The sequence below is a fragment of the Cryptomeria japonica genome, chromosome 2 (genome assembly GCF_030272615.1).
Source record: "Cryptomeria japonica chromosome 2, Sugi_1.0, whole genome shotgun sequence".
Classification (NCBI taxonomy): Eukaryota; Viridiplantae; Streptophyta; class Pinopsida; order Cupressales; family Cupressaceae; genus Cryptomeria; species Cryptomeria japonica.
In genome coordinates, this window is record NC_081406.1 from 250286527 (window position 1) to 250313809 (window position 27283).

At 34.5% G+C, this 27283-nt stretch overlaps 1 protein-coding gene across 1 annotated transcript; it reads right to left on the minus strand.

Moving 5' to 3' along the window:
• Window positions 1-16581: 16581 nt before the first annotated feature.
• LOC131044668 (bidirectional sugar transporter SWEET17) lies at window positions 16582-19716 on the minus strand. Its single transcript, XM_057978039.2, has 6 exons — window positions 19497-19716; window positions 18229-18265; window positions 17561-17771; window positions 17314-17475; window positions 16917-17036; window positions 16582-16807 (listed from the first exon to the last, which is right to left on the minus strand). The coding sequence occupies exons 1-6, from the start codon at window positions 19690-19692 to the stop codon at window positions 16634-16636; spliced, it is 900 nt and encodes a 299-aa protein (XP_057834022.2). The 5' UTR covers window positions 19693-19716; the 3' UTR covers window positions 16582-16633.
• Window positions 19717-27283: the final 7567 nt, after the last annotated feature.

Sequence of the window (27283 nt, forward strand, 5' to 3'; positions counted from 1 at the left end):
TTTAGAGAGGAAATCTTTGTTTCTCCCTCTTTGATGTTCAATTTTGGTTGTATTCAAATGAGTTTTAGATTTGAAATAAGACATTGTAATTTCAAAATGTTGTTGGAGAAGAAACAAAAAGAGAAAGAAAACCCCCATTTTGAGTTTCAACTATGGGTTGAGAGGGAGAAAACAAGAAATCTTGGTTTTAGAGAAAACTAATTTTGTTGTAGAAATCTTGTTGGTGATTTCTTGTTTGAGAAATTTTTTTGGTTTGGGGCTATCTTCTTTTTCTGGGTCTGTTGTTAAGAGCTTCCCCCCTCCCCCCCTCAATCTTCTTTCCTTGCTATTATTTTGGCATTAAGACCATTTAATGTAAAATAGGTTTAAAACAAAGAAAAATTTGAAAGCAAAAAAAAAAATAAATTTTTAAAAAAAATAATAATTTTTTAAAATAAATAAATAAATTTATATCCAAAAATTTCATGCCCACGAAGTGGACTGGTGATGCTAGAACCTCCCACCACATAGTGGGGGGTGCCAGGCAGCACCACTCACCATGTGAAGGGTGTGTTGGATATCACCACCCACCATTTGGTGTGTGGGGAGGGGGGGGGGGGGGGGGAGAGGTGCTGAGCCACCACCACCATATACATGGTGGGGGTGGAGAGGGTGCAGCTAGCATCACAAAGGATATATATATATATATATATATATATATATATATATATATATATATATATATATATATATATATATATATATATATATATATATATATATATATTAAGTAATGGATTTTATTTAGATTAAGGCATTCAAATATTATAATAATAATACAATATCAATAAACCAAATGATGTTTGAGTGATATTAATATTATTATTATTGTAATACAATGTCATATCGATGACTTTATTGTTATTATTGTTATGCAATTTTGGTAATATTAAATGATATTGGACATACACATAAACTTATACATGTGGGTATGTCATTATATTTAAGGATTGTCCATTAAGTCAACTTTTCCCAATTAAGAGTCTCTTTAGTTTATGCTTTGCATCCGCAGGCCATTTGTTCCATTTGATTTAAAACCAATGGTTAATGTGAGTTTTTTTTTTTACTTGTGTATCATGAGAGTTACTTTCCCATTTTGACAATGCCCTCGTGATGATTTTTCCATGAGGAGGAAATAACCATACTACTGATTTTATGGTAGCGAGTGTGAAGACCTCACGATGTTGATATGTTTTAGTGTAGTGGTATCATGAGTTAGTCATATTCCTTTGGCTAAGAGGCTTGTTCTTTCACATGTGTTGTTGTTCAGTCTTTGGATACATGTATATTATGGTTTGGCCTTGTTGGCATTATGTCCGATTATTTTACTTGTGTAAGAGCCTCTTGTTTTATTGGTTTCTGGATCCATGTAGAGGGAGTGGGCTCCTTTACGACATCCAGGGGTCATGAGAGATGGACTTTCATGAGGTTCCTTGTAAGGATGCGTGAAGTCTAGACCTCTTGGGCATAAGGGAGTTTACCATATTTTAATCAAGTGATAACTAATTAAGGAATGGGTATGGGTAGTTAGATAATTTAAAAAGATAATAACTTATCAGTGCCTCATGACTCAGTCCTAGGGAGGATGTTTTAGGTTGAGTATGGGAAGACCATGGAGATGATAAGACAATCTCCTTTGGTTTCTCTCTCAAGGTCAAGATGGCTCTGCATGCCATAGGCTAGTGCCTTGTTCTTGGTTGGCATGCGACGACACTCCCTCATACATGTGAGTCCTTTGCTTACTTTTGTATTCTTGTTATGATGTTTTATCAGCCTCTAGAAATCTCTTGTTTCCTTCTTGAATATTTGGTGTATGGTTGTATGTATGGAAGTTGTTTGGTGTTAGTCCCTTTGGTAAAGCATCAACCTTTGTTTAGTGTGCGAGTTGGGACCTAGTGACATCTCCTAGCTCGGGGGGTGGCTCCTTTTAGGTCCCACATTGGTTGAGTGGTTGGAGATTTTCGCCATTCGGCTTTTTCCCTCTTCCTTGGTGTTGTCTTCATACGTGGACTTGGAGCTTTCTTCATGTTGACCTTTATCCCTTGGAAAAGATTCATGTATTGATCACCTTATGATAGAGAAAATTAAATCATGTATTAATTTAAGAATGTTGTATAAGAAGTGAGTGATACTCGTGATTGTATCACTATGTAAAAACAACCAACAATGTATCCATGATTTACTTTAGATTGTACATTCAAATGGAAATAATAATATAAGTTAATCAAATGTAAGTATAAAGAGAGAGGAAAATGATATACTTTTACTAGTAAGATCTTACCATTTGTTAGTCATGTATATTTACTTAAATTGGATTCATAGAACATGAATGAATTAGTCATGCTTAGTATGTGGGATGTATTAGTTAGCTATAATTAAATGTATTTTGCCGATGAGATAAATCATCAATACAATTATTCATGTGGTAATTAAGTGTTAGAAAGTGGATGTGCATATGTGATGGAAATGGATATTATTACTTTCTTCATGTTATATCTTTAGCAATGGAAATGAATTAATGCTTGTACCTTCAATACCTTCATGTTTATATGGATGCAAGTTAAGTAGATGTTAGCATACATTTATGAGATCAATTTTATGAACAATGGCATTAAACAAAAACTTAAACTATCAATGACAAAGCATGGGAAATACAAGATCATTGAAGATGTAGTTGTATTCTTGAAACTAGAATAACACTAAGGCTGAAAACTAAAATGATGTGGCATTTGATTGAACCGGTAAATGATTGATTAGTGAATGTGATGAAGAGATTCAGATTCATGTTTGATGATTAAGTTTTGTGTTGTCATTGATGGCAACAATGTTTTTGTAGTCATCTAAGTCTTGGAAGCCAACCAGTAAGACTTAACCGGTACAGAAGACAGTTTAATAGAGGACCGACAAATAGGACTTCAACCTGTAAATAGTGAACATAATTGCATTATGACAACCGGTATAGGAAATTCTTGAGGATCTGGATGATGCAGTTTTAAAGAAATGATGGAGACAGGTATTTGAAGTTATGTTCATGACCGCATAGGTAGAATCAACCGAACTAGCAAGATTTGATGTATAGAGCAGGCATTCTGATGATTACTCAACCTGTAGTGATAAAACTCACTTAAATCGGTTAACCGATACATGATTTTTTTTGTTTTTGATTTCTTATGTCATTGGCCGACATAAGTAAAACATGTAATGTAAGATTGTCTAGATTCATTGAACCTAGGAAATTGTTCCAAGGTTGTAGCCAACTAGGAGATGTTAATTAAAGGTGTGATGAGGTATCATGTATGTATGTATGTATGTATGTATGTATGTATGTATGTATGTATGCATGTATGTATTTGTGTATGTAAGTGTGTGAGATCATTAGCGAAGGATGTGAATTTGACTATGAAGTGATTAGTGAGGCTTTGTATTGATGTGTCATTGAAGTTTTGAGGATCTGAAGCAGATCTTATCAGACACAGAGGTGTTAGATGAAGGTCATTTGACTGTTGTTTTCCTAACAGTTTGCAGTAGTAAAATCCCCTAACAGAGTAGGTCCTAACAGGCCTTAATTTGTAAATCCCCTAACATGGTAGCTCTTTTTTCAGAGTCTTAAATCCTCTCATGAGGTTGATCCTAACAGGGCAAAGCTTCTAAAAGGGCTCATCATCTAAATCCCTTAATCGGGTGACTCCTAACTGGGTCTTCTCCTAATAGGGCATACTTGTACGACCTTAACCAGTCAAGATTTCTATTTTGCAGATAGTGAATCTTGTGGGTATTAACTCCCACCGTGGTTTTTCCCTTTTGAGTTTTCAACATATAAATCTCTTGTGCTATGTGGAATTTGTTTTATTGGGCATTAGCTTATGTGGTGATATTCCTCTTATGCTTGTTAAGTTTTAAGTTGTTTAAGTCGGTGATCAGATTCATATTGTTTTTGCTTGCATTGATTCACCCCCCATCTCAGTGCCTTATAAGTTTATCAATTGGTATTAGAGCTACACTTCCTGAAGGCTTAACCACTTGGGAAGGATCCCTAAGATAGAAATGGGGGAAGGAATGAGCTATAGAGAGATGTGTAAAAGACTTGCAGAAACTAAGGAAGCTCTAGAAACATTGAGAGAGAAGTATAAAGCTTCACTTGCTAAGAGAAAAGAGGTAACTAAACAACTGTTAGAAGTTTCTAAAAACAACTCTTCTGATGAAGCAAACATAGATGCATTGGTTGATGAAGTGGAGAAAGTGAATGATGAGAAGGCTAACTTGAGGAGAGAGCTAGAAGCCCTAACCATTAGAATGAGTCAAGAACTTGAAGCAAGGAGGACAACAGAAGACAAGATCAAAGAGAAAGAACATGAGATCTTTAAGTTGAATCAGGAAGTTGGTACTATGTATTCTCATTGGCATGAGAAGAAAGATGAAAAAGAAGAAATAAAGGCAGAACTTGATATGGCAACGTCTCTTAGAGAGACTCTTATGAAGCAGAACAAAGATCTTAGTAAGGAACTTTCTTATGCTAATGAAAAACTTGCTAAGTTCAAAAAAATCTCTACCATGCTTGATGAACAGATTTAGTCATAACTTAGGATGAAAGGTGACACAAATGGATTGGGTTATAAAACATTTGAGAAAGGTAAGTCTTCCGGTACTAAGGACAACATGGAAGAAGGTAAATCTACACCTAAGATTTACAAATTCACGGGTAAGAAATCCTATAAGCCTATTTGTTTCAACTGTCATAAACTAGGACATACTGCTAATGTTTGCAGAAGTATATCTAATGTTGATAATGGTTACAAACATAATGCATATAAAGGATATGTGCCTAGAAACTTAATGGATTTTGTTACACATGCAATATGTATGGGCATAGATCTATTGAATGTAGATATGGAGAAAATAATCCAACACATCACATGAATCAGAGATCTGGTGATGATTAGAGAAGAAATTTTAATGATCACAAAAACCCTACTTTGCAGAGACCCTATGCTAACCGGTCTAGTCCCTATGAGATGGAAAAGAGGATGAATGTAATTTACACAATCTGTCATAACTATGGACATGTAGCTATGAAATGTAGAAGGAGGGCTAGTAGAGGCAATGCAAGACATTGGAGAGCATTTGGTATGGCATGTTATCATTGTCACCAACTGGGACACATTGCTAAGTTTTGCAGAGTAAAGAAGAATCAATCGGTAAATCAATCTGCTGACCAGAAAGGGAAGAAGACAGTTGATGTTGAGGAAACCAGAGCCGAGATGAATAAAATATGGATGAAGAAGAGTGATGATAAACCATCTGAGGAGTCAAATTCTTCACCTAGTGTAGAGAACCCTTCACCAGTAAACTGAGTTGTTTTTACAACTTGGGGAGATCTTATTGTCAAATCTTTAGAAGAACCCCTGGATGAATTGTGGTAAGTCTAATATGTAAATTCTAATACATTTTGATGTTATGAAGAGTTTTTTAATCATAACGGGTAGAAATGATGTATGTTTGGCAACCGATAGTATGTATTAGTATGTTAAAAGAAGTTTTAAGTTTTATCGGTAATGGCATTTAATGTGGTAGATAATGGGCAAATAAAAAGAACTTTTTGAATGTTATCTATCAAATTGCATACTTGTGAGCACACAAAGAGCGGAATAGAGTAGTGCATATATTGTGTTTGCAGCATCTAACCTTTTTGATAGGGATTCAAAAAGATTTGGTGTGATTTGCGATCGACAATCGGTGAGAAAGATTTATCGGTGTTTGGAACCCTAGTCTGGAAGCAGTGAAAGGTATTTATCTTGTTATTTGTTTATATGTCTGAATCATTGAAAATGGACACCCCACATTTGGTAGATGTTACCATTAGACCTTGACCAAAATTTAAGAGGCACTCATTTAAGTCTAAGGAAAATGATCCCACCGAAGCCCTATCTGGAGTTCCTTATGGTGTCTTACATGTTGAAGACATTAGATCATTTTATCACTACAAACTGGAAGATTTGAGTATGGCTTACCAAGAAAGGGTTTCATCATGCCTTTAATTTCATTGATGATTTTGATGATGAATTTGTGAGATATGTACTTAGTAGAATTCATGACTAGTTTTTGTGGCTCGATAGACCACATAAAATTTCTAAGAAAGCTATTCATGCAGTCACTCAATTTTGTGCCACCAGTGAGGTCCCTATACTTAGATTTGTTCCTAAGAATGATGTAGAAAATTTGATAGGATCTAAATGGGATGGCAGAGCAATGAAGGTGAATAATATCAATGATACGACAATAAAGTATTTTTCTATGGTGATCGGTTACCAGATCTATTACTCTAGCAGGATGAACAACATCCCTGCTACTGCTATTCACACTGCCCATCAGATGATAAAGGAAGATGTTGATTATGAATTTTTAGAGGCATTGAGGAGTCAACTTGTGCTGAGCTTAGACTCCACCAAGAAGGATAAGAGGTTAAGGTTTAAATTTGGTCAATTAATTCTTGGTTTATTCTTTTACTTTCAGAATTATTTTCTTGGTATTGGTGATATCCAATGGATAGATGACACTCCAAAATTGGTGCAAATTAAGAGTAACATAAGAATACTTGGAAATGATTTTGGCAAGATTGCATGGGGATATTTCAAATATTTTCAGAAGAAAATTCATGCAAGGGAAAGGATACCGACATAAGTTGTTAACTAGTATGAGAACACTATATGATTTATAGTTGACAGTGATACTTGTATGATGGAGGCAGTTGAGCCCCAGACTACATGGGTTATGCCCATGGGATATGAAGTGGATAAGGATATTCTAACTTCATATGCTAATCATTTGTTGGCCCAACCAGTAGACACAACCGCTGAACGTTTTTGCACTTACAAGGAGAAATCTCTACAAGTGCACTCAGAACTTCAAAAACTAGTAACAAAAAAGAAAATAAGGAAAGAAGTTGAAGCATTTGTAGAGAAAGTAGGATTCACAAAGGAGGCCATTGCTGAAGCAAGAGCCACGCATGCTTCTCAATAGGTCAGAACATCAAGTGCATCATCCGGTACCCCCATCGATGTAAGGAATAGAGATGGAAAGGAGAAAGTTGCAGAGAGAGAGAAACCAACAGCTATTAAGAAGCAAAAATCGACAGAAACAAAGGAGAAACCATAAAAAATACAATTCAAAAGAAAAGATAAGATTGTTAAACCACCTGCTGCACTAGTAGCAACTGGTAAAAGAAAGAAACAACAAGCACAAAAAATGACAGTTGTAGATGTTGAAGAGACCGAATCTAAAGAATAGAAGAAATCCCTAAGGGCCAAAGGCAAAAAGTCTAAAGGTATTAGTAAACCAATTGATAAGTCTCCAAAGAAATCATATACATTTCAAGACATTTTTGAGAATATGCTTATGTATATTAAATATTATGGCGTGTATAAGGATTTGAATCCATTATTTAGTCATTTGTCTGAAAAATAACAAAGAGAAATAGAAGATGTTGTGTTATATAGCATGAATAAATATAGCAAGGCCCTTATTGAGTTGCAAGGGAAAATCCCTAATTATTTGTACAATTTAATTGATGCTAGATGGCAAGCTACCATTTTGAAGAACTTGCAGTCTGAGGGAACAAAGGAAGAATTAGATGAGATTTTAGCCAAGGCAAAATCATCTTTTAGGTCTAAGAAGAGGTTGACAAGAATGTTGATCGGTGAGACACAATCAGTCCATGAGGAGACTGAACATATTCTGAATAGAGTTCTTGGTTTGATTCTTGATGAGGAAGAAGATGAGGAAGATGAACCAAAGAAGCTTAAGGTTGAAGATTTTCCAGAAGGTGTTAAACCAACTGATTTCATGCCTGATGACATTGTGATGGGTGATCAACTGATAGATGGTGAACCAGTGAATGCATAAACTAAAACTATGATTGTCCCTGATGATGATGATATATGTAATAATGATAATGCTGATGCTACTCACAATATAGATGTACATGATATTGATTTTCAAATTTATGAATAAAATGAATAGGAATAGGGACATGAAGAAAAGAAGGATGAAGAGCCACCGGTAATAACTCAAACTGTTGATACACAACCCCCATCGGTACAGGAAATTGAAAAGGTTAAGGAAAGTGAAAAGAAAGAGGAAGTGATAAAAGATAAGACTGAAGATGCAGAGAAGAAGACAGAGGAAGAGAAGATAGAAGAAAAAGAAAAGGAAAAGGAAGAGGACAAAACTAAAGACAAAAAGGAAACATAAGAGAAGGAGACAAAGAAGATTGAATCTAAAGTGACAACTTTGTCACTTGATTCCAAAAAGAAAATTGTTGATGAAGATGATGATGATGCTGTAAGCATTCAAGGACAACTTGACATGGACAAATTGAGCTCAACTGAGTTGATGGAGATTGCAATTGCCAGGCAATCTCGTGCCAAGAAGAAAGGGATGAAAGAACAACAAAAGGAGGCAGAGACAATACAAAATGTTGTTGAGATTTTGTCTAGTCTCCTACCAGAGACCGATACAGATAATTTTGTTGCTCCTATTTCCAAACTTGGTCAACTTGTTTCTGATGTCGGAGAGCAAATGAAATCATTTGAAGATGCAGCTTATGTCAGCGTTGAGAAAGACTACAAGAAGAAGAGGACATAACACTTAATGACTAAAATTGATAAAGGGAAAGTTGCTATCATTGTCAATAAGGACTATTTAAAGGAAGCACTTGAAACTAGAGGTAAAATACTCTCAACCGTTTCTTAATTTTCATTGTTTTGTGCTGATTTGAAGAAGGAGGAGGAAGTTGAGAAAGAACTTGAAGTTCTTAGTGAGTCATTTAAGCCCCTTAATGACTCTGCTACAAAGTTTGGAAGATCGGTTGTAGAACTTCAATATAAGCTGAAATCTTATGAGAATGAACAAGTGAAAAGGACAAGATCACTGTAGGAATTACAGACACAGCTGATACTGAAGGTGGAAATCTTGCAGAGAGCCTATAAAGAATCTAAAGCTATCCTTACAAAATTAGAGATGAGAACCATATATGCCATGGAGGATCTTGCTAGATAGATAAAGACACATGTGGAGATAACCGACACTATTTTGGAGATATGGCATAATAATTTGAAACAATGAAAGTCACATTTTAGTGATGTTTTTTCTCAGATTGTATTGTAAAAACATTTTTCACTCTTATATCTATATATATGCTATGCCATTTTGATGAAATTTTTGGTATAAATGTATTTACTTTCTTTATTTGGCATTGTTGTCAAAGGGGGAGTAATAGTTGAGTCAATCAAAACTTTGTATGTAAAGTAAAGGGGTAGTAGTATAAGTTTTTTTTGTAGTAGCTAAGGGGGGAGTATTTGTCATGAAGTCAATTTTTGTATTGCACACTTAGTTGACAAATTTTTTCCTAAGTATTTCCCTAAATGCCAAAGGGGGAGAATGTTGGCATTTGACTGAATCGGGAAATGATTGAATAGTGAATGTGATGAAGAGATTAAGATTCATGTTTGATGACTAAGTTTTGTGTTATCATTGATGGCAACAATTTTTTTGCAGTCATCTAAGTCTTGGAAGCCAACCGATAAGACTTAACCAGTACAGAAGATAATTTAACTGAGGACCGACAAATAGGACTTCAACTGGTAAATAGTGAACAAAGTTGCATTCTGACATCCCGTAAAGGAAATTATTGAAGAGTTGGATGATGCGGTTTTAAAGAAATGATGGAGATAGGTATTTGAAGTTATGTTCATGACCGCATAGGGAGAATCAACCAGACAAGCGAGATTTGATGTACAGAACAAGCATTTTGATGAACACTCAACCGGTAGTGATAAAACTCACTTAAATCGGTTAACCGACACATGATTTATTTTGTTTTTGATTTCTTATGTCGATCGCTGACATAAGTAAAGCGTGTTAGATACTTGATTAGTCCCAAAGCCACTAAGAGGGCGGGGGGGGGGGGGGGGTGAATCAGTGTCTAACCGGTAGATGAAAGATTTTAACTTGTTTGCAACTTTATAACCCAAATTAATATACTGGTAAACAAATAATAATGTAGTAAAGAGAAAAAAAAGAATAAGCATCAATGTACACCATAACATAGATATATTTGGTGAGGAAACCCAGTAGGAGAAAAACCTCGGTGGGATTTGTGATCCACAATATTTACTCACTGGCCAATATGAATAAATATTACTAGTACAATAGGGGTTTGCACATGCAAGAAGGCCAACAACCTAGAGCTCACTGCTCAACACAAAATGGAGTCACACTGCCTACAATTGGATGGTTAAATCCAATAATAATGTACTGCTCAAAATAGCATCTACAATGCTAGATTCAGTACCAGTTTAAGCTCTTTCGTATACCTCTGCCATAAACCTTGCTTTGCTCTGCTCTTATTTGCTTATAAGATAATTACATCAAAATTCATATATAGTTCATTTGCTATCATAACCTATGACATCTCATATATCACTTCCTTACATTACCTTATTACATTTCAAAATGACCTACAAGATCTCATACATATATGAGTCTTTACAATACATCATGTCGGCTGTACAAATATAATTACAATACAAAAAAATATTATTTCAAGTCAGCTTAGAGTGCTGGTAAAATATGCTATCGGTGTAGACTGGATTCTAGTGTGAATAAAATTGTAGTGCCTACCGATGCTGGTAGATGATTTCTGTTGCTGGTGTAACCTGTGAACCATGTTACCAGTTGGTTGCCATCAATGACAATATAAACTATTCTCATCTGAGTGTATAATGCCAACAAAGCATGTAATGTAAGATTGCCCAGATTCATTGAACCTAGGAAATTGTTCCAAGGTTGTAGCCGACTAAGAGATGCTTATCAAAGGTGTGATGAGGTATCAAGTAGGTATGTATGTATGTGTGCATGTAAGCATGTGAGATCATTAGCAAAGGATGTGAATTTGACTATGCGGTGATTAGTGAGGCTCTATATTGATGTGTTGTTGAAGTTTTGAGGATTTTAAGAGGATCTTATCAGACACAGAGGTGTTACATGAAGATCATTTGACTGTTGTTTTCCTAATAGTTTGTAGCAGTAAAATCCCCTAACCGGGTATATCCTAACATGCCTTAATTTGTAAATCTCCTAATAGGGTAGCTCTATATCAGAGTCTTAAACCCTCTTGTGAGGTTGATCCTAATAGGTCAAAGGTCCTAATAGGGCTCATCATCTAAATCCCTTAACTGGGTGACTCCTAACCGGACCTGCTCCTAACAGGGCATACTTGTAAGACCTTAACCAGTCAAGATTTTTATTCTGCAGATAGTGAATCTTGTGGGTATTAACTCCCACCGTGGTTTTTCCCTTTTGGGTTTTCCACGTATAAATCTCATGTGTTATGTGGAATTTGTTTTATTGGACATTAGCTTATGTGGTGATATTCCTCTTACTCTTGTTAAGTTTTAAGTTGTTTAAGTCAGTGATTAGATTCATATTATTTTTGCTTGCACTGATTCACCCCCTCCTCTTAGTGCCTTATAAGTTTATCAAATGAAACTTAGTACATAGACATCATTAAGAGCTAAATGAGAATACATATAATTGTGTTATGGCTACCATAAAACTAACATCACATAATTAGCAATATGAACATGTAAGTTGCATTAATGAGCATGCATGCGGGTTGATGCATTGAGTAGTGGACAACAATAGTAGCATATCATGTGAAGTGTATGATATAGGTCAATATGCATACATGCATTTGTAGTTGTGTTCCATGGTAAGGATAAATCATTAGGATCTTAGAAGTGAACTAATATGATAATGGTAAACTAAATGTATCGATCATAAATCATAAATGGTGTAAGTCTAGTAGTGATGTCAATACCCTAAGGAAACAATGAAACCATGTAAACCATTAAACCTTGTAAACATAACTTTACTTGTGTTAGTAAAGTTTAATGTATGAACATTGGTTAAACACTTCCGCTAAGTCAAGACTAGTGTACCAAACTTTAACTTAATGTCTAGTTTGAGTTAAATATAAACCTTATTAGTAAAAAATAAATAAATTATTCCACTCTTTTGGACATATTTATAGTAAGTTTCCTTGGGGTTTGTTGGTTGGCGCTATAATCCCCTTTTGGATATTGAGTCCTTATCTTTTGAGAGTTTCTTAGAGACAATTTCTTGATTTTTTGCCTTACTATGAGAATCCCTGACAGTACGCATCCTATGATCTTATTGATAGGTCTTTGATCACTTCGTTTCCAGCTCACAAATCATCCTTATCCTCTCATACCTCTGAAGATCTCAACTTCTCATAATTGTGGCAATGAAAACTTGCTGAGATTGTCACCTCTGGAACTGCCAGCTTTGTCCATTATTCATGAATCGACCCAACAAACAACCTCTAGAACAAGTTTCTTGGAAATCAGTTGGCATCCACATGTCTCAACTTGTCTCTATTTATTCCATGTCGACATGCTTATTTCCTCCTACATTTATTTTCCTATGTGATTGATAACAAACAATCTTAATCACCTCTACTTTGAAATGTGCTCTATTTCCACTACAGATTTTGTCTGACATGCCACATCGTGCGATCACTATCAACCTACATTGATATTGACCCTCCAACATGGCAAATGGGCCCGTTAAAAAGTCTAACAAAGCATAGCCGAATCACCTTCTAACTCCATTCTATTAGCAGCTCCACTGTTAGACCTCTTCAGCCTGCTTGGGACATGTGGCATCATCTTGTGATGCCGTTGTTCTTAACTTCCCTGCATATTCCTTTGTAGGACTACGAGGGTCATCCGATCTACTCATTCATTATGTGTAGGTTATGATGTTCAATCAATACTTGCCGCTATCCTTCAAGCATCTTTCCGATTAGGTCATAACATCACCGTCCATTAGATGCACGTGAAAATTCATGGAAATTTTAGTTGCTCGATAGTTAATCATGGAGATATAGGCTGAAACATTAAGGTCGAATTGAGGGAAAATAGATACCTACTAACATATTAAAGGGGGTTTGACCATAGTGAAAAAGATATAGGCTTTAGAAAAATTTAAAAGACCGACAGAAGAAGAAATGCCTAGGAAAAGGAACACAGTCCCCTTCGATCATGGAAAAGGCCCTCATGTTTAAGTGAAAAAGGTAATGAAGAAACATAACAGGCTTTAGGTTTAAAACAAAAGGCTCACCCGTGAACAAAAGGTAATGTTGTGATTGTCATTGATGGACACACACTTGCATTGAGATCATTTTTGTATGTATGAGTTATGCTCAACTGACAATTGTTCCAATCGGTATGATGCATTATAGTCCTTAGACTATTGGTGTTTTGCAGAAAGTGTTTACCGATCGGAAGTGGTATGTTGACCCCAAGCGACACGAAGGATCAAAGCAGCAGAACACATATTTCCCAGTCTTCAATTTTGTCAAACTGGCAACCGGCATTTTGCTTGAACTGGTATTTTGTATGAACTGGTAATACTCTATGATGAGTTACCAACCAACATTTTGTGATGAGTTACCATCCACCGATTGTTTGACGGTGCCGACACTTTAGCGGTACTTTTTATGTCGTGTTACCAGATACGTCTAGATACATTGAACCTAGGAAATTGTATTGTAATCCTATTGGATTGACATGAAATCAGATTCCTTTATAAGGACATCATGTCTAGGGTTTTAGGTTGTTGGAAAAAAAGTTGTTGCTATCGTTGCTGTTGTTGCTAGGGTTTAAGGTGGTTGAGGAGTTTGAGAGAGAATATGAATGTGTAGAAGACTAAAGTAATGCTGGAATGCATTAGGAACGAGTTATCAAGGATCTAACCAAGCAACCTGTGCTATTTGCTAGATCACTCTCTTGTTGATTACTCACATCTTCGACAAGTCTGTAGCCCTTAACCAGGTAGGCCCAAAAGCCTTTTGTAAATCCTCTAACAAGGTGGTTCACATCTGTGGATCTAAAATCCTCTAGCAAGGTAGTCTTTAATCGTACTTATCTCCTAACAGAGATTGAGATTCCTAACAGGATCTATTCTGGTAAAGAACATTGTAAGACCTTAACTGGTCTGACCTTAACCGGTCTGGTTCCTATTCTGCAGATAGTTACTTGTGACTTCCATCTCACCGTGGTTTTTCCCATTTGGGTTTCCATGTCAAAATCTCTTGTGTTATGGTATTTGTGCTTCTGTGGGTGAATGCATTATTAGCTATTTGGTTTGCATGTGTGCTAACCGGTTTGTCTGCTAAACTGTTTTATCGGTTTACTGTTAGTCTTGCAAAGTGTTTAAGTGCAAATATTTTTGGCATACTAATTCACCCCCCCTCTTAGTATTCATCAAAAGGCCCTCATGTTTAAGTGAAAAAGGTAATGAAGAAACATAATAGGCTTTAGGTTTAAAACAAAAGGCTCACTCGTGAACACATAAACCTTAAAAACCATAAACTTTGAGGGTAAAAACCGATATCAACATTAATTCAAAATGACTAAAACTTTGCCAGGGACATCAAATTTTTGCATAGCCATTTTCAAGACTATCAAGAAGCTCACTGCTCCCTAATTAGACTTCTTGAGCAAGATACAATGAAATAAGGACCCATTGAGGAGACACACTATCTTCTAGCAAGATACATGAAGTATATAATGATAACAACAAGAATTGAATTGCTATAAGTGAAGCATTTGTCATATGTTGATATTGTAGTCCATTTGTAGTGCAATCACTCCATCATATTGACTTCACACACTTCATACTCAACCTGTATACTTGTTGCACAACTCACACATTTCAAAGATTATTTTTCCTTCTATAAATACCATCCACAAAACCTCAAAACATCAATTAGATTGATTCCAAAAGGAGATTTCAAATGAAACGTTCAATCCAATATAGGTCGACTTCAAACACATGTAACATAAGAAGCCATTTGGCATAATAGTTGTGCTCAAATATTTATTTTGATGTAGGATAGATTACTATCTCTTGTGACAGTCAGAGCGCTACTTGTTTAGTGAAGAATCCTACTTTCCATGCCAGAACAAAGCATACTGATGTATAGTTTCATCTTGTTCATGATATGGTGGAAGATAGAAAGGTGAAGTTGGAGAAAGTTGAAACTTTGGTGAATGTTGCAAATGAATTGGCAAAGCCAGTGAGCATAGATAATTTTAGATGGTGTGCCAATTTTATGGGCCTTGGGACCTTGAGCAGATGATAGAGTGTTTTGACTCTTGACAAGTCTTCAACAAGTGGGAGAATGTTGGGATTAAGGTGTCTCAACCTTAGAATCTAAACATGCTAATTTAAATTATTTAATTTAATTTTTTACCCACTTTGGAAGGCCTGAAGTTTAGGGAACTATTGTCATAGGTTGCTATGTTGAGACTATGACAAATTTCTATTATGACTATGATGGTTTCTAGTTTGCTTGAAGAGTCATGGAGTGGTTTTTTTTGGCAGTTTGCATTTATGGTTTGAGTGCACTTTTGAGAAGTGGTGTAAGGTAAGGAAGGCAACTATTTGGTCATGGTAACTTTTATGTTGTACTTACATTACATTTGGCAAGATGGCTGTTATGGAAGAGATAGGTGTTGTTGCTTCAAAGGTTGCTATGTGCAACATGCCATTGGATTAGCAAGGTGTTGCTTGAGACACAACTTACCTCTTGGGCATTGAAGTTGGTTTTGGAAACCATGGGCACATACCTTTTTGTGATGAGCTCTATTTACATGTGGATGCCTTAGTTGTTTTAGAGGGACAGGTTAATTATTTGTAAGGCGTTGTTATGCTGCCAGAATTGTTCTTGAATTCTCTGTTGTAGCTACTCCTAAAGAGCATTGGCTCTGTGTATTGTATTGTAACTATTATTGTTGTTGATAATACATTTGAGTCTACCTTTTGGAGTGTGGGTTTTTTCTCAAAAGGGTTTTCCCATGTATATCTGGTGTTGTGGTTTTATTTGTTAAATTTGATTTTATACATGTTTATCTAATTTGCAATAGTTTAAAAGTTTGTAAGAAATTTCTACATCACCTTTCTTGTTAGATTTAATTAGCATTTGAAAGCATTATTCCACATTTAGACTTCATTTCATATGTGTGAACGGATTATTTTTGTTTTGTATTGTGAATCCCTTTATATAACCCCTAGCATTAAATAAAATATTAACATATTTAATACAATAGTTAATATTGATGATTGTGAGATTAAAAGATGATTACTAACTAAATAAACTTACTATTTATGATAGTATTAACATGATTAAAATCTCTTCAATTCTTTATCAGTATTTTATATTATAATTACAATTCAAAAGGATATAAATGCAAACTGAAAAGAAAGGAAAAAAAAAAAAATAACAAAATTGAGAGAAGTTTACCAAATACATATTCATTACAATCAATACCTTATTAAACTCTCACTAGGCAATTGTTACATAACTACAAATAGCCAACAAACTCTGGAATTTAAAGTACAGTGCCATTAAAGCTTTCAGAGTATGTACGTACATCTAGGTTTGTATACACCTTTGAATTTTTATTTGTCTGTCAACTAGAGTTTATATAATATTACATGTTAATTAAGATCAAAAACCATTTTCGACAGCATTACGTCTATCTGTACTTCCCATCTCAATATCCTCCACATGTTTTACACCATTCATATTTGCATTCTCTTGGCTGTAAGGCTTTCCATTCCTGTAAATCATGTACAAAACCAACTGTGCAGCTCCTAAACCGAAGCCAATTCCATTTGGAATCTATATTCACCACAGCATATAATTTGTTTGGTTATAAAATATTATATGTAGAATAGAGGAACTGAAATAGTGACATGTTATGAAGGAAGAAAATCAGAGGCCCACTTACCCCAACGAACACATCTTTCTCAAAAAATGCCCACACTCCCCAAACTCCTCCATTAAGAAAAAGAAAGAATGTGAGGAAAAAGGGCATGAATTCCACACTTTTGTGGATGATAACAGTTCTCTGTCAACAAATTGATAAGGAATTAGATTTCTTCAGTTTTATTATAAGGTTTTCAACATTACTATTGTTTTTGAATAAAAGTTAAATAAGTTTTGTTGGGTTCTTAAAACTCATTTACAACAAAATGTCTGACTGAGCAACAAAACCTAGAATATTAAAAAGTACAATACAACGACATCCAAAGACCAACAGAATCTAGAATATTAAAAAAAGTACCAACCAAAGACCAACAGAACCTAGAATATTAAACAAGTACAATACATGAACGTAAACTTACCATTATACTTAAGGGAGAACCATACATGCTTAAGGTTAAACATATGCATAGGACTCCAATAACATCTATCCTCGCCTTTTTATTGAGTGCCAGAAAAGTGACCAAAAATATAGCAGTGAAGAAGGCTATGTCCACAAGAAGTACCAATACAATAGTTCTTCTCTGTAACAAAAGCAATTTTAGTCAAGAGTAAAGAGTATATCATGAATTGTAGAATATTTATCTAGTAGTGAAGGTGTTAACTTACTCTTGTATGTTTGGGAGCGTAGAGTATAAAGAGAGAGACATAGATGGCTTCTAATAAAACGCCTGCCCCATTAACAGTCCAGATGAGGAGTCCATTGGGCTTCATTAGGCCATAGTAAGTCCACAGAGATGTACTGAGTAATGTGCACACATATGGTAGTGATTTGAAGTCCTCTGTGGATTTATTCTTGATTATTCGCCAGAAGGTCTTCCTGTACTCAATGGTCATTTATGAATTAATAATCATAAAAAAGCTGGGCATTATCTGCATATCTTTTTTAGTTAGAAAGTGGTGGTGGAAGTTCTAGCTTTGGCCATTGAAATTGTGCATGTATTTTAAGATTTATCAGAAAATAAATTAGGAGATTTTTTTTTTTTGGTTTAGTGTGGTCTCCTCATGTTATGGAATCCATAGCTAAATAATGCTTGGTTTGATACAAAAGGATAAAAATTAGGATGAGTCAGTAGTCGACAACTTAATTTGAGTTCACTTAAGTGATCTCTCAAACAATCATAGATCCATTGCCTTCATGCTTTGACCTCAAAGTTCTTATATAAAAATGCTTGCACATACAAATCAAGGAGTAGGAGGTTTTGAGTAGTTGGTATACAAGGATTTGTGAAATTTAATCTATTTTTAAGTAATACTAAAAAAAACTATATACTTACACTGGTGAAATAAAAGCTAGGATGGAGGTCACATTTCCTGCACCATATTATCCAAGTTTACAATCAGTACATATTCTTTTCTTATGGTGAATCATGAAATGTGAGCTAAACATTACAAAATAAACATACAATGAAAAAAAAACCTTCATTATCATTTCACTATTAGCTATTCTAAAAAGACTTCACTCTATATTTAATAAATTTTTAACCATTTAATTTGAGAAAAAAGAAAAGAAATTAATATGCATTAGATAGATAAAAGTAAATTTATATGCACATTGAATTTAAACGGAAATGTTGAGAACAAAGATTATTGAATCTATGTATAATAAATAAGAAACAACAAACTATTGAAATATATAAAAGTGAAATTTTGAGAGTTAAGATTATTACATCCATTTAAGATAAACAAAAGACATGAAAGTTCTAAAATATACACAAGTAAGATTTTGTATATTGTTTCTTTTAACTATCTTGGAGAGTTGTTAACATGACAAATACATATTCTGTTTAAAAAAGTAAAAAATAGTAAAATTTTAATTACTATTTGTAGTCTTTTTTCTTTATAATTCAAAATTACAAGTTCATTGGTCTCGTGGGGAATTTAAAGTCTATAAGCATGATGATCCAACACATCCTTGTACAATGATTAAGTAAAAATTTAGACCTTGATAACAATATCAACATATCCCAATTTAACAAACACATTATACCATGAACAATCATTTGTCATTGAATTTAATTAATATGCAAGTCTGTAATTAAATGAGAAAAAATTTATATCTCTGTAAGAGATATGAAAAGCATATCTCTGTAACTAAATGATAAAAAATGTATATATCTCTATAAGAGATGAAACATATAAAATTTATAAATTAATAACCTACTCCAAATAGTATAATATATTATTATTAGTTTAAGAAAAGTATTGGAACTGAAAATTATATAGATAATAGCATATGTATTGTTTTGAATAGATAAATTCTGAAAGGACCCAATTCCATTTACAAAACACCCATCAAGACCAAAAAAAACAAAAAAAAAAACTAATATACTGTAAACCCTCTGTTTAAACTGCAAATAAGTAATATTTGAGTTGGACAGCTACTAAAGATATCATTTCATGAACTAAGAAAACCCCCCAAAAAATAAGCATAAAACAACAATAAAGAATGAAAATAGTTTAATGAAATACACTATTCATCGAATGGATTATTGAAATTGAAATCTACTGAATAGTATTGAATATGAAACTTGGAAAAGATTACCAATGACACCCAGTACGAAACTCACACTCGCCATGTCACAAAACTTTAAAAAACTGCAGCCTGAGACGCCTTGCAAAGAAGTTGGAGAAATGAGAAAATTGTTATTACAGTGAGAGGCAGTAAAGAGGATATTAAATAAAGGAAGAAAGCATGGATAAGAGCAACGTAAAAGGTGAGAAGATAAAGTGAGAAGCATAAGCACTGACGTGCAGTTTATGCATGATCACAAAGGACCCTCTTTTTTTTAATCTCATATTCCCATTCTGTTTAAAAGCTTTCCACAATAGAAAGAGTAGACACAACCCCCACATAGTAGTTGGCACTTGGCAGGAGTTTAAATGATCTTAATGCCACTACTCTCCTCCATCATTGTCTTGTCACAGTTTAACCTAATTTTATAGGGAATTCTGATCCCATGGAGAAGGAATATATGTATTCTACAGTTTCAAACTGTACAGTTTGATTTGTTTACTAATATCAGTGCACCAGAAAACAATGTCCTCTGAGATATAAAAGAGAAAACGGGGGGAAAGAAAAAGGTTCTTTTACAAAACCAATACAAATTGTTTACATAAATCAATCATTTTTGAACAATTTGAGTTTAAAGGCAATGGAAATTGTTCACATATATCAATCATGGCCAAACAATATAAATTGTTTACATAAATCAATCATTTTTGAACAGTTTGAGTTTAAAGGCAATGGAAATTGTTCACATATATCAATCATGGCCAAACAATATGCACGCATATAAATGCTATAGAATGATTAAGTTCAGTAGAGAAAACTGGGGGAAAGAAAAAAGTTACTTTCCAAAGGCAATACAAATATGTCTACGTAACATGATGTTTGAAATGTTTGAGTTCAAAGGCAATACAAATTGTTCTGTATATAAATGCGATTCTCTGTTACTCTGTGTCGGTTGTCACTATGAGTTTAGAAGGTATTAGACAAGGAACTTTGTATCTACAATTTCACTATTACACTTTTGTCCTCCTTAGCCCACAATCCCCATCATAAAGGGGACTATGATTATGTTCATGTGAGACTAATAATTTGGAATTTGGAATTTTGTACAGATCATCTATGGCCCACAATTAAAGGTATCATGATATTTTAAATATCTCCTTTTGGTAATATCACTATGAATGTTAGCCAAATCAAAATTTCAAAATTGGTAATATGTATGTAAAATAAGTTTCAGTTTTTTATGGAAGTATTATAAATAATAGTGTATATTTTGTATTTTATTTTCTTGTTTAATGTTATAAATTCATAATTTTAATAGTCAATATGAATAATTTGGTATATTAACTAAAATTTAATATAATATGTATATTAATTATTCATCATTCATAATAATTATTCATTTATCTACTGTTTCTTAATTTCTATTTTAACACTTTTTTTATAGTGAATTATGTTATATAACATGACCCAATCTTTGAATTAGACTTTATGTGACCTAGTTTGTGTTGGTGGTGGACTAAGATGAATCAATGCAACAACATACAATGATTTACCTTATGCAAAGAATGACTTACTTAGGGATATCTCTCTTCTACAACTGCAAGAGATACATGAAGACATTTGTTAATAGTGTTGATAACAATAGTACTAGTTAATAAAATAAAATCTTATGGTAAGACCCTTGGAACATGAATAGGTTCACCTATGGTCCCGATAGAAGAGCTAAACACCTAGATTTTGTTCTTTTGTTACAATGAATTTAAATGTGTACTTGAGATCTAGGGCTAATGGTGACAAAATGAGTGTTTTTAAGAATAACAATAAATTTAAAAATAGATAATAGACACAATAGACAAGATCTAGAAAAGAGATGTAGAGAGGAACATACATCGAGAAACTAGAGCTGAAAGTGTTAGATTGAAGTGTTGGGTGCTAAAGTTTAAAGGTGTTTGCGACTAACATAGAGGTAAGTAATGCAATTAGGAGGTCCTATAGACCTATCTCCCAAAAATTGCATAGTCGAATGATTTTCTCCATGATTGTAGATGTGTGCTCAATTGATTTGAATTGATCAAGATTAAACTAGAAATTAATACATTAGAATTGATATGATTTTGAAACGAGAGAGGGAGTTGTATTTATATTCAACTTATTTTAGGGGTAAAATCGGTCATAGTTAATCAGACTTATAAGAGTAAATCATGAATACTCTAATCTAATCAAAGCAACTCCTAAATGACAATGAAATATAATTAAATCAATTGAACATCAAATAACATAATTTAAACTTCCTCAATTGACTCAAAATAGGCTTCCATTGCTCTTCTCATCTTCGTGGTATGGTGGCTCTCAGATATCACGATGATAACCTGCAAGTGGCACAAAGATTTTGAAGTTCGTGATTGTTGAAAATGGAGAAATGTGGATGCTTTTATAGATTTTTGGGTGAGATGGGCCGAGATCTGAAACTAAAGTACTGATTGATAGTTGAATTGATTTGATTGATCGGTCAACTCATTTTGATTGATCTGTTAAGTGGATTGATTGAAAAGATAACTCAATTGATTAACTAGATGACTCAAATTGATTGGGAAGAAGACTAAATAGATGATTTAGTCTGAAAAGGTGATCTAGGGTGAAAAGGGGAGATTGAAGAGCTAACTGAGTTAATTAATTAGTTAACTAATTTGATCACTCAGTCATAATTTTCAACCTATGCTGCAGGATTTTTGAATCAAAATTCAATTTCATGTTTATTTAGATTTGAATTTGGATTTTTGAATGATGAAATGCACATGAGATCTATTGAAATGGGATGAAATTCAAATTTGGTTAAATTCGAATTTAGGAAATTGGATGAATAAGTTAATTAATTAAATAATTTAAATGAAATTATTCAATCATTAGAAATAGAATTAATTAAATAATAAAGATTATTTAATTAAGGGAATTTATCGTAATTAATTAAATAATTAATATTTAACTAATATTTGAGAAAGGGGTTTAATGATGAATTGATTAAATGATAGAAATTGAATAATTAGTAATGGGAAAGGTGATGATTGAGTTATTTCAGAAGAATAATTATCTTAATTAAATAATCAAACAATTATTTAACTAATAGGATGATTAATTAATACATGATTAATGTGACATTTTTAGGTGTCTACATTTGCCCCTCTTTGATACAATATCGAAACAACGTTGTTTCAAAAAAAATGAAAAATTCTGCCCCAATATGCCTCGGTGATGCTTTAATGCAGAGCATCCAACAATCACAACAAATTAGGGAGATCTTTCTCCAAAATCACTTATTCAAATAGGTTTCAACTCTTTTCAACCTCAAAAACTCACAATCCGATCATTAGGCAATGCATTAGGAAAACAACATTTTCTGACCTTTCAAGGCATTCCATGGCACCAAATGAACTTCATATTAACAACATAAATTTGTTTTGTAAAAAAACCTATTTTAACTTCCCGCACCTTCACTCACAAGAAACCATTAATAGAAAATAGGGTTCTTAGTGTCTACAAGACCCAAGCAATTTCAAAGACTTCCTGTAGTAATTCAATACAACATCATCATACCCTTGACAACCTTCAAGAATAATAGATATATAAACCATCATATCTTATATAGAATCAAATAATAACAAACCCTTAGAAATCCTAAATATATCTTCAATAACACAAGGGAGATGATCATTTATTGCAAAAACACATTCTCTAACTGCAAATTCTGGAAAATATTTTTTAAATAGGTTGCCTTCACAAAAATGATCATAACTTACTAATTTCTTCATAAAAATGGATGAAACTTGAAGAAAATTAAATTTAGTTCATGTACCAAAAAAATAAAAGTGGTTTCATACCAATTTCAGACCATATATGTCCATACAACTTGCTACAATGTGACTGTTCTTGTCTTCACCAGTCTAATTTTCGCTATGGACTGTAAAAAATAGTCATTAATAACTTTTAAAATATAAATCCTAAAGCCAATCTCTCCTGTCAGATTTTTTATTACCTAGTTAAAAAATTTCCTCCAATTTATAGCCATATCCAATGGTTAAAATAAAAGTTATGAGGATTTTACCAAAATGGGTAACCCTTGGTAGGGTTTTGACAGTTTTTGGAAAAACAATCATATCTCACAAAATACATCATAAAAATGCACAAGAATGGATTCATATGAAATATATTTCATTAATATATCTTCCTACAATAATTAAATTTTGAATTTATATCATTTGTGAGCACACATGGCCCTTCAACTAGTCACAGACCTCCAAAACCATGTGGCAGTGAGAGGGTTTGATGAATGTTCTTTGTCAAACCTCCTCCTAACTTGTCCACGACTCCAATTTAGACAATTAATTAGTTTTATAAACCATTTTAAAATCCCTCTAACTTTTCTAACTACCCTTAGGACTGAACTCTTTCCCTTTTGCATCATTTTTGCACTTGTTATTACAACTTTTGCATTTTTTTACAAAATAATACCAAACCTTGTAAAACCATTTCTGGACACCTCAAACACCCTAAAATGGACTAAATAAGTCTTGTTACAATATTTCCAACCCCTTTTTGGACATTTTGCACCCTTTGACCACTTTTGACTCTATAAGGACCTTATATGTCTATTTGGACAAAATGACTCTTAAAGCCTTACAAACTGAGTTGTTTTGATTCCACTGGTCCTTAAGACCTTACATAACATGGAAAACATTACAAAAGAAGGACAAATACAAATTAACCTTTATGAGGCATTTCAAAGGATAGGTTCTCCTACACCATGCTTTAGGGTGTAAATATGCCCCCTCGGGAAAAGTGGTCGAAAAATTATGGAATTGAGGCCATTTTATTGATACAATGCTAGTGAGCAATCGTGTCAAGTTTCGTGTGATTCCGAGTCCATTTGACTAGTCTACAAGTTCTTTGCAGCTCACAGGGTCCACGGTTGTCGGAGTGGTAAAAACCCTAATTTTGAGGTATAAATAGTGATTTTTCCCTTTTATTACCTCATTTGCATTATTTTGAGTTTTTGGAGTTCCTTATGATTTTCTTGCTTTTCTGCAATTTTGTGAGCATCATGATCGACTACCGAGCATGAAAACACTTATCTGATTGGGTTCGTTCATACTAGAGACCACCCAACACTAGAGGCATGGTACGTATTTCAAAAATTTTGCTCGTTTTTTACCTGTTTTTGCTAGATTTTCAAAAATTTGTCAGAGCTCAAAATTTTTAATTGATGTGCACTTGCCTATCGACTTATGCGCAATTGATTTTATTAATTCGCGATTGCTTTAAATGATGCGCAATTGATTTATTGATTCACAATTGAGTTTAGTGTTGCGCATTTGCTTTATATAATTCACAATTGTGTTAAATGATGCACAATCGCTATAAATGATGCCCAATTGAGATAAGTGATTTGCATTCAAAATTATTGATTCACAATTGAGTTAAGTAATTCACATTTGTTGTAAATGTTAATTTTATAACCTGTTTGATATGAGATTTTTCTTGCAAATAGTTTTTCTGACTTTATACTAATTTTCACCTGTATGAGAATCTTCATGTGCTCGTATGCCGACAGACGAGACCTGATGGTCTTGATCTCCGATCTCGGTTGAGTGCTGAGGACATTGCCTTGATTAGGCATGTGGGATTGTACCATGTATTTCCCTTTCTCTAGGTTACGGACAACATGGCCATGATCACAATGTTAGTTGAGCGATGGAATTCAAAGACATGTTCGACCTTTCATTTACCCAAAAGTGAGGCCTCGATCACTTCAAATGATGTCTAGCATATCTTGCACATTCCCATTCATGGTGCTAGGGTTATATGATCGCAAAGTAGGTATAGCTGAGATGTGCGAGCTTCAAGAGTGTACTGAGGAGAAGCTTTAGATTAGGGGTCTTTATGAGATCCCTTGGGAGGTGATGGATTATGATGATTTGACCATTGTATTATGCAGCATAGTAGCAGGTCCTGTGATTCTAGATAGGAGGACTCATGGATTCCCAATTGGTTAGGGTAGACTGATCCATGACATGATTGTACATAGATGCGTATTTGTGTGGGGTCCATGTCTTCTTGCTACATTGTATCATCAGATGCATGGTATTGTCTATCTGAGACAAAGATCCATCGATTGCGGTGTTACATTGCTTCAGGTGTGGGTGTGGGAGCATATAGCCATTGCTAGACCAACTATTCATGTGGATCTTGAGGATGTGCAACCTTATGCCTATAGATATACACCACAAATTAGACATAGGGGTTCAAGGAACAACCTATACTAGCGACATCAGTTGGATACCTTACAATATTTCACTTGGAGACCGTATCTTGGTTGCCTCAAATGGGTAGATGATGCTCAACATTTACCATATTGTAGGAAACAAAGGTACATGATTGGTTGCGACATGGGTTGCAACAGGATTATTGATATCCATCTTCCAGGTCATTTACTTTGGCAGTTTGGAGAGTTACAGGGCATACCTGATGTTATTGCCTACTTTGCTTGGATTAGTCAAGAGATTGGTGATTGGGGGACATGTATTCAACCACATGTTGTGATTGCTAAGTTTGATTCTCTTCATCCTATGCAGTGGGGTTGGGTAGCTGGGGTACCAAGTTTGATGCTTGGTGGGTACAACGTAGGCCTGTGTCATTGACAGATCCTACAGTTTCACTCAACATAGCATATTCGACATTGGAGGCCATGGGGAGGGCGAGGGAGAGGAAGGGGATGGGATGGAGGAGGATGGGTTGCAGCTATTACAACAGCAGCCAAGGAGGAGGAGATAGGTGAAGAGGAGGGGGAGGAGGAGGTAGACATCAGTGGAGACACTGAATCTAGCAGTTCGGATGAGGTGGGAGTGATGATTCTACTTTAGGATCATCGAGTAGTTGAGGGGATGATGATGATGATGATGATGATGATGATGATGATGATGATGATGATGAGGGACAAGAAAATGATATGCCCAAGATGGATGATTCTGTCGCTGCAAAGGGAGGTGGGGATTGCAAACAGGGTCAAGATGGGGATGATGATGATCTGTAGGTTTTGAGAGCACAAATTAGGAACCTAGAGGATGCATTGGCTAGAGAGCGATAGGGTAGGAGTGAGGGTGACACTATATAGATCATGAGAGCATATGTCTGAAGTCTATAGGATGTGGTGGATAGGGTTAGGAAGAGACATAGTGAGGACAAGGATTTGTTTCAGAGGGATTATGCAGTATTAGCCACTGAGAGGGATCATATTTCTAGTCAGAGGGATTGAGCTATTGCTGATAAAGATCATCTCCAGAGAGAGAGAGACGACACGTTGAGGATGGCTCAATTTGCATATGATGCTTATCAGGAGTATATAGTGCTAGGTCCTCGATCGCACGAGGATCGTATTGTTCATCTATCTTAGGAGTGTCTATACTGGCGGTGAGAGTATGAGAGAGCCATCCCAAATGGAGAGTGATGTCTGAGCTACGGTGCATACTTATCTGGGAGGAGATTTGGTCGATCAACATCGCGACAGACTAGCAGTGGAGAGGTAATGGGTCCACCTAGGGCACCGTCAGGATAGACTGGAGCAGGATCTAGTAGGCAGGATCCCCCTCCTAATAGAGGTAGTGCTGGTTGAGACACTTTATGATGATGATATTTGAGCCAATGAGCATTTTGTATTCAATTGTATTCTAACACACTATCAGTTTTGAGATATATATGATATGCAGTTTTGGTGGTGGTTATATGCTTTATGTTCTATTTATGATGCATAATTCTTTGTGATGCTT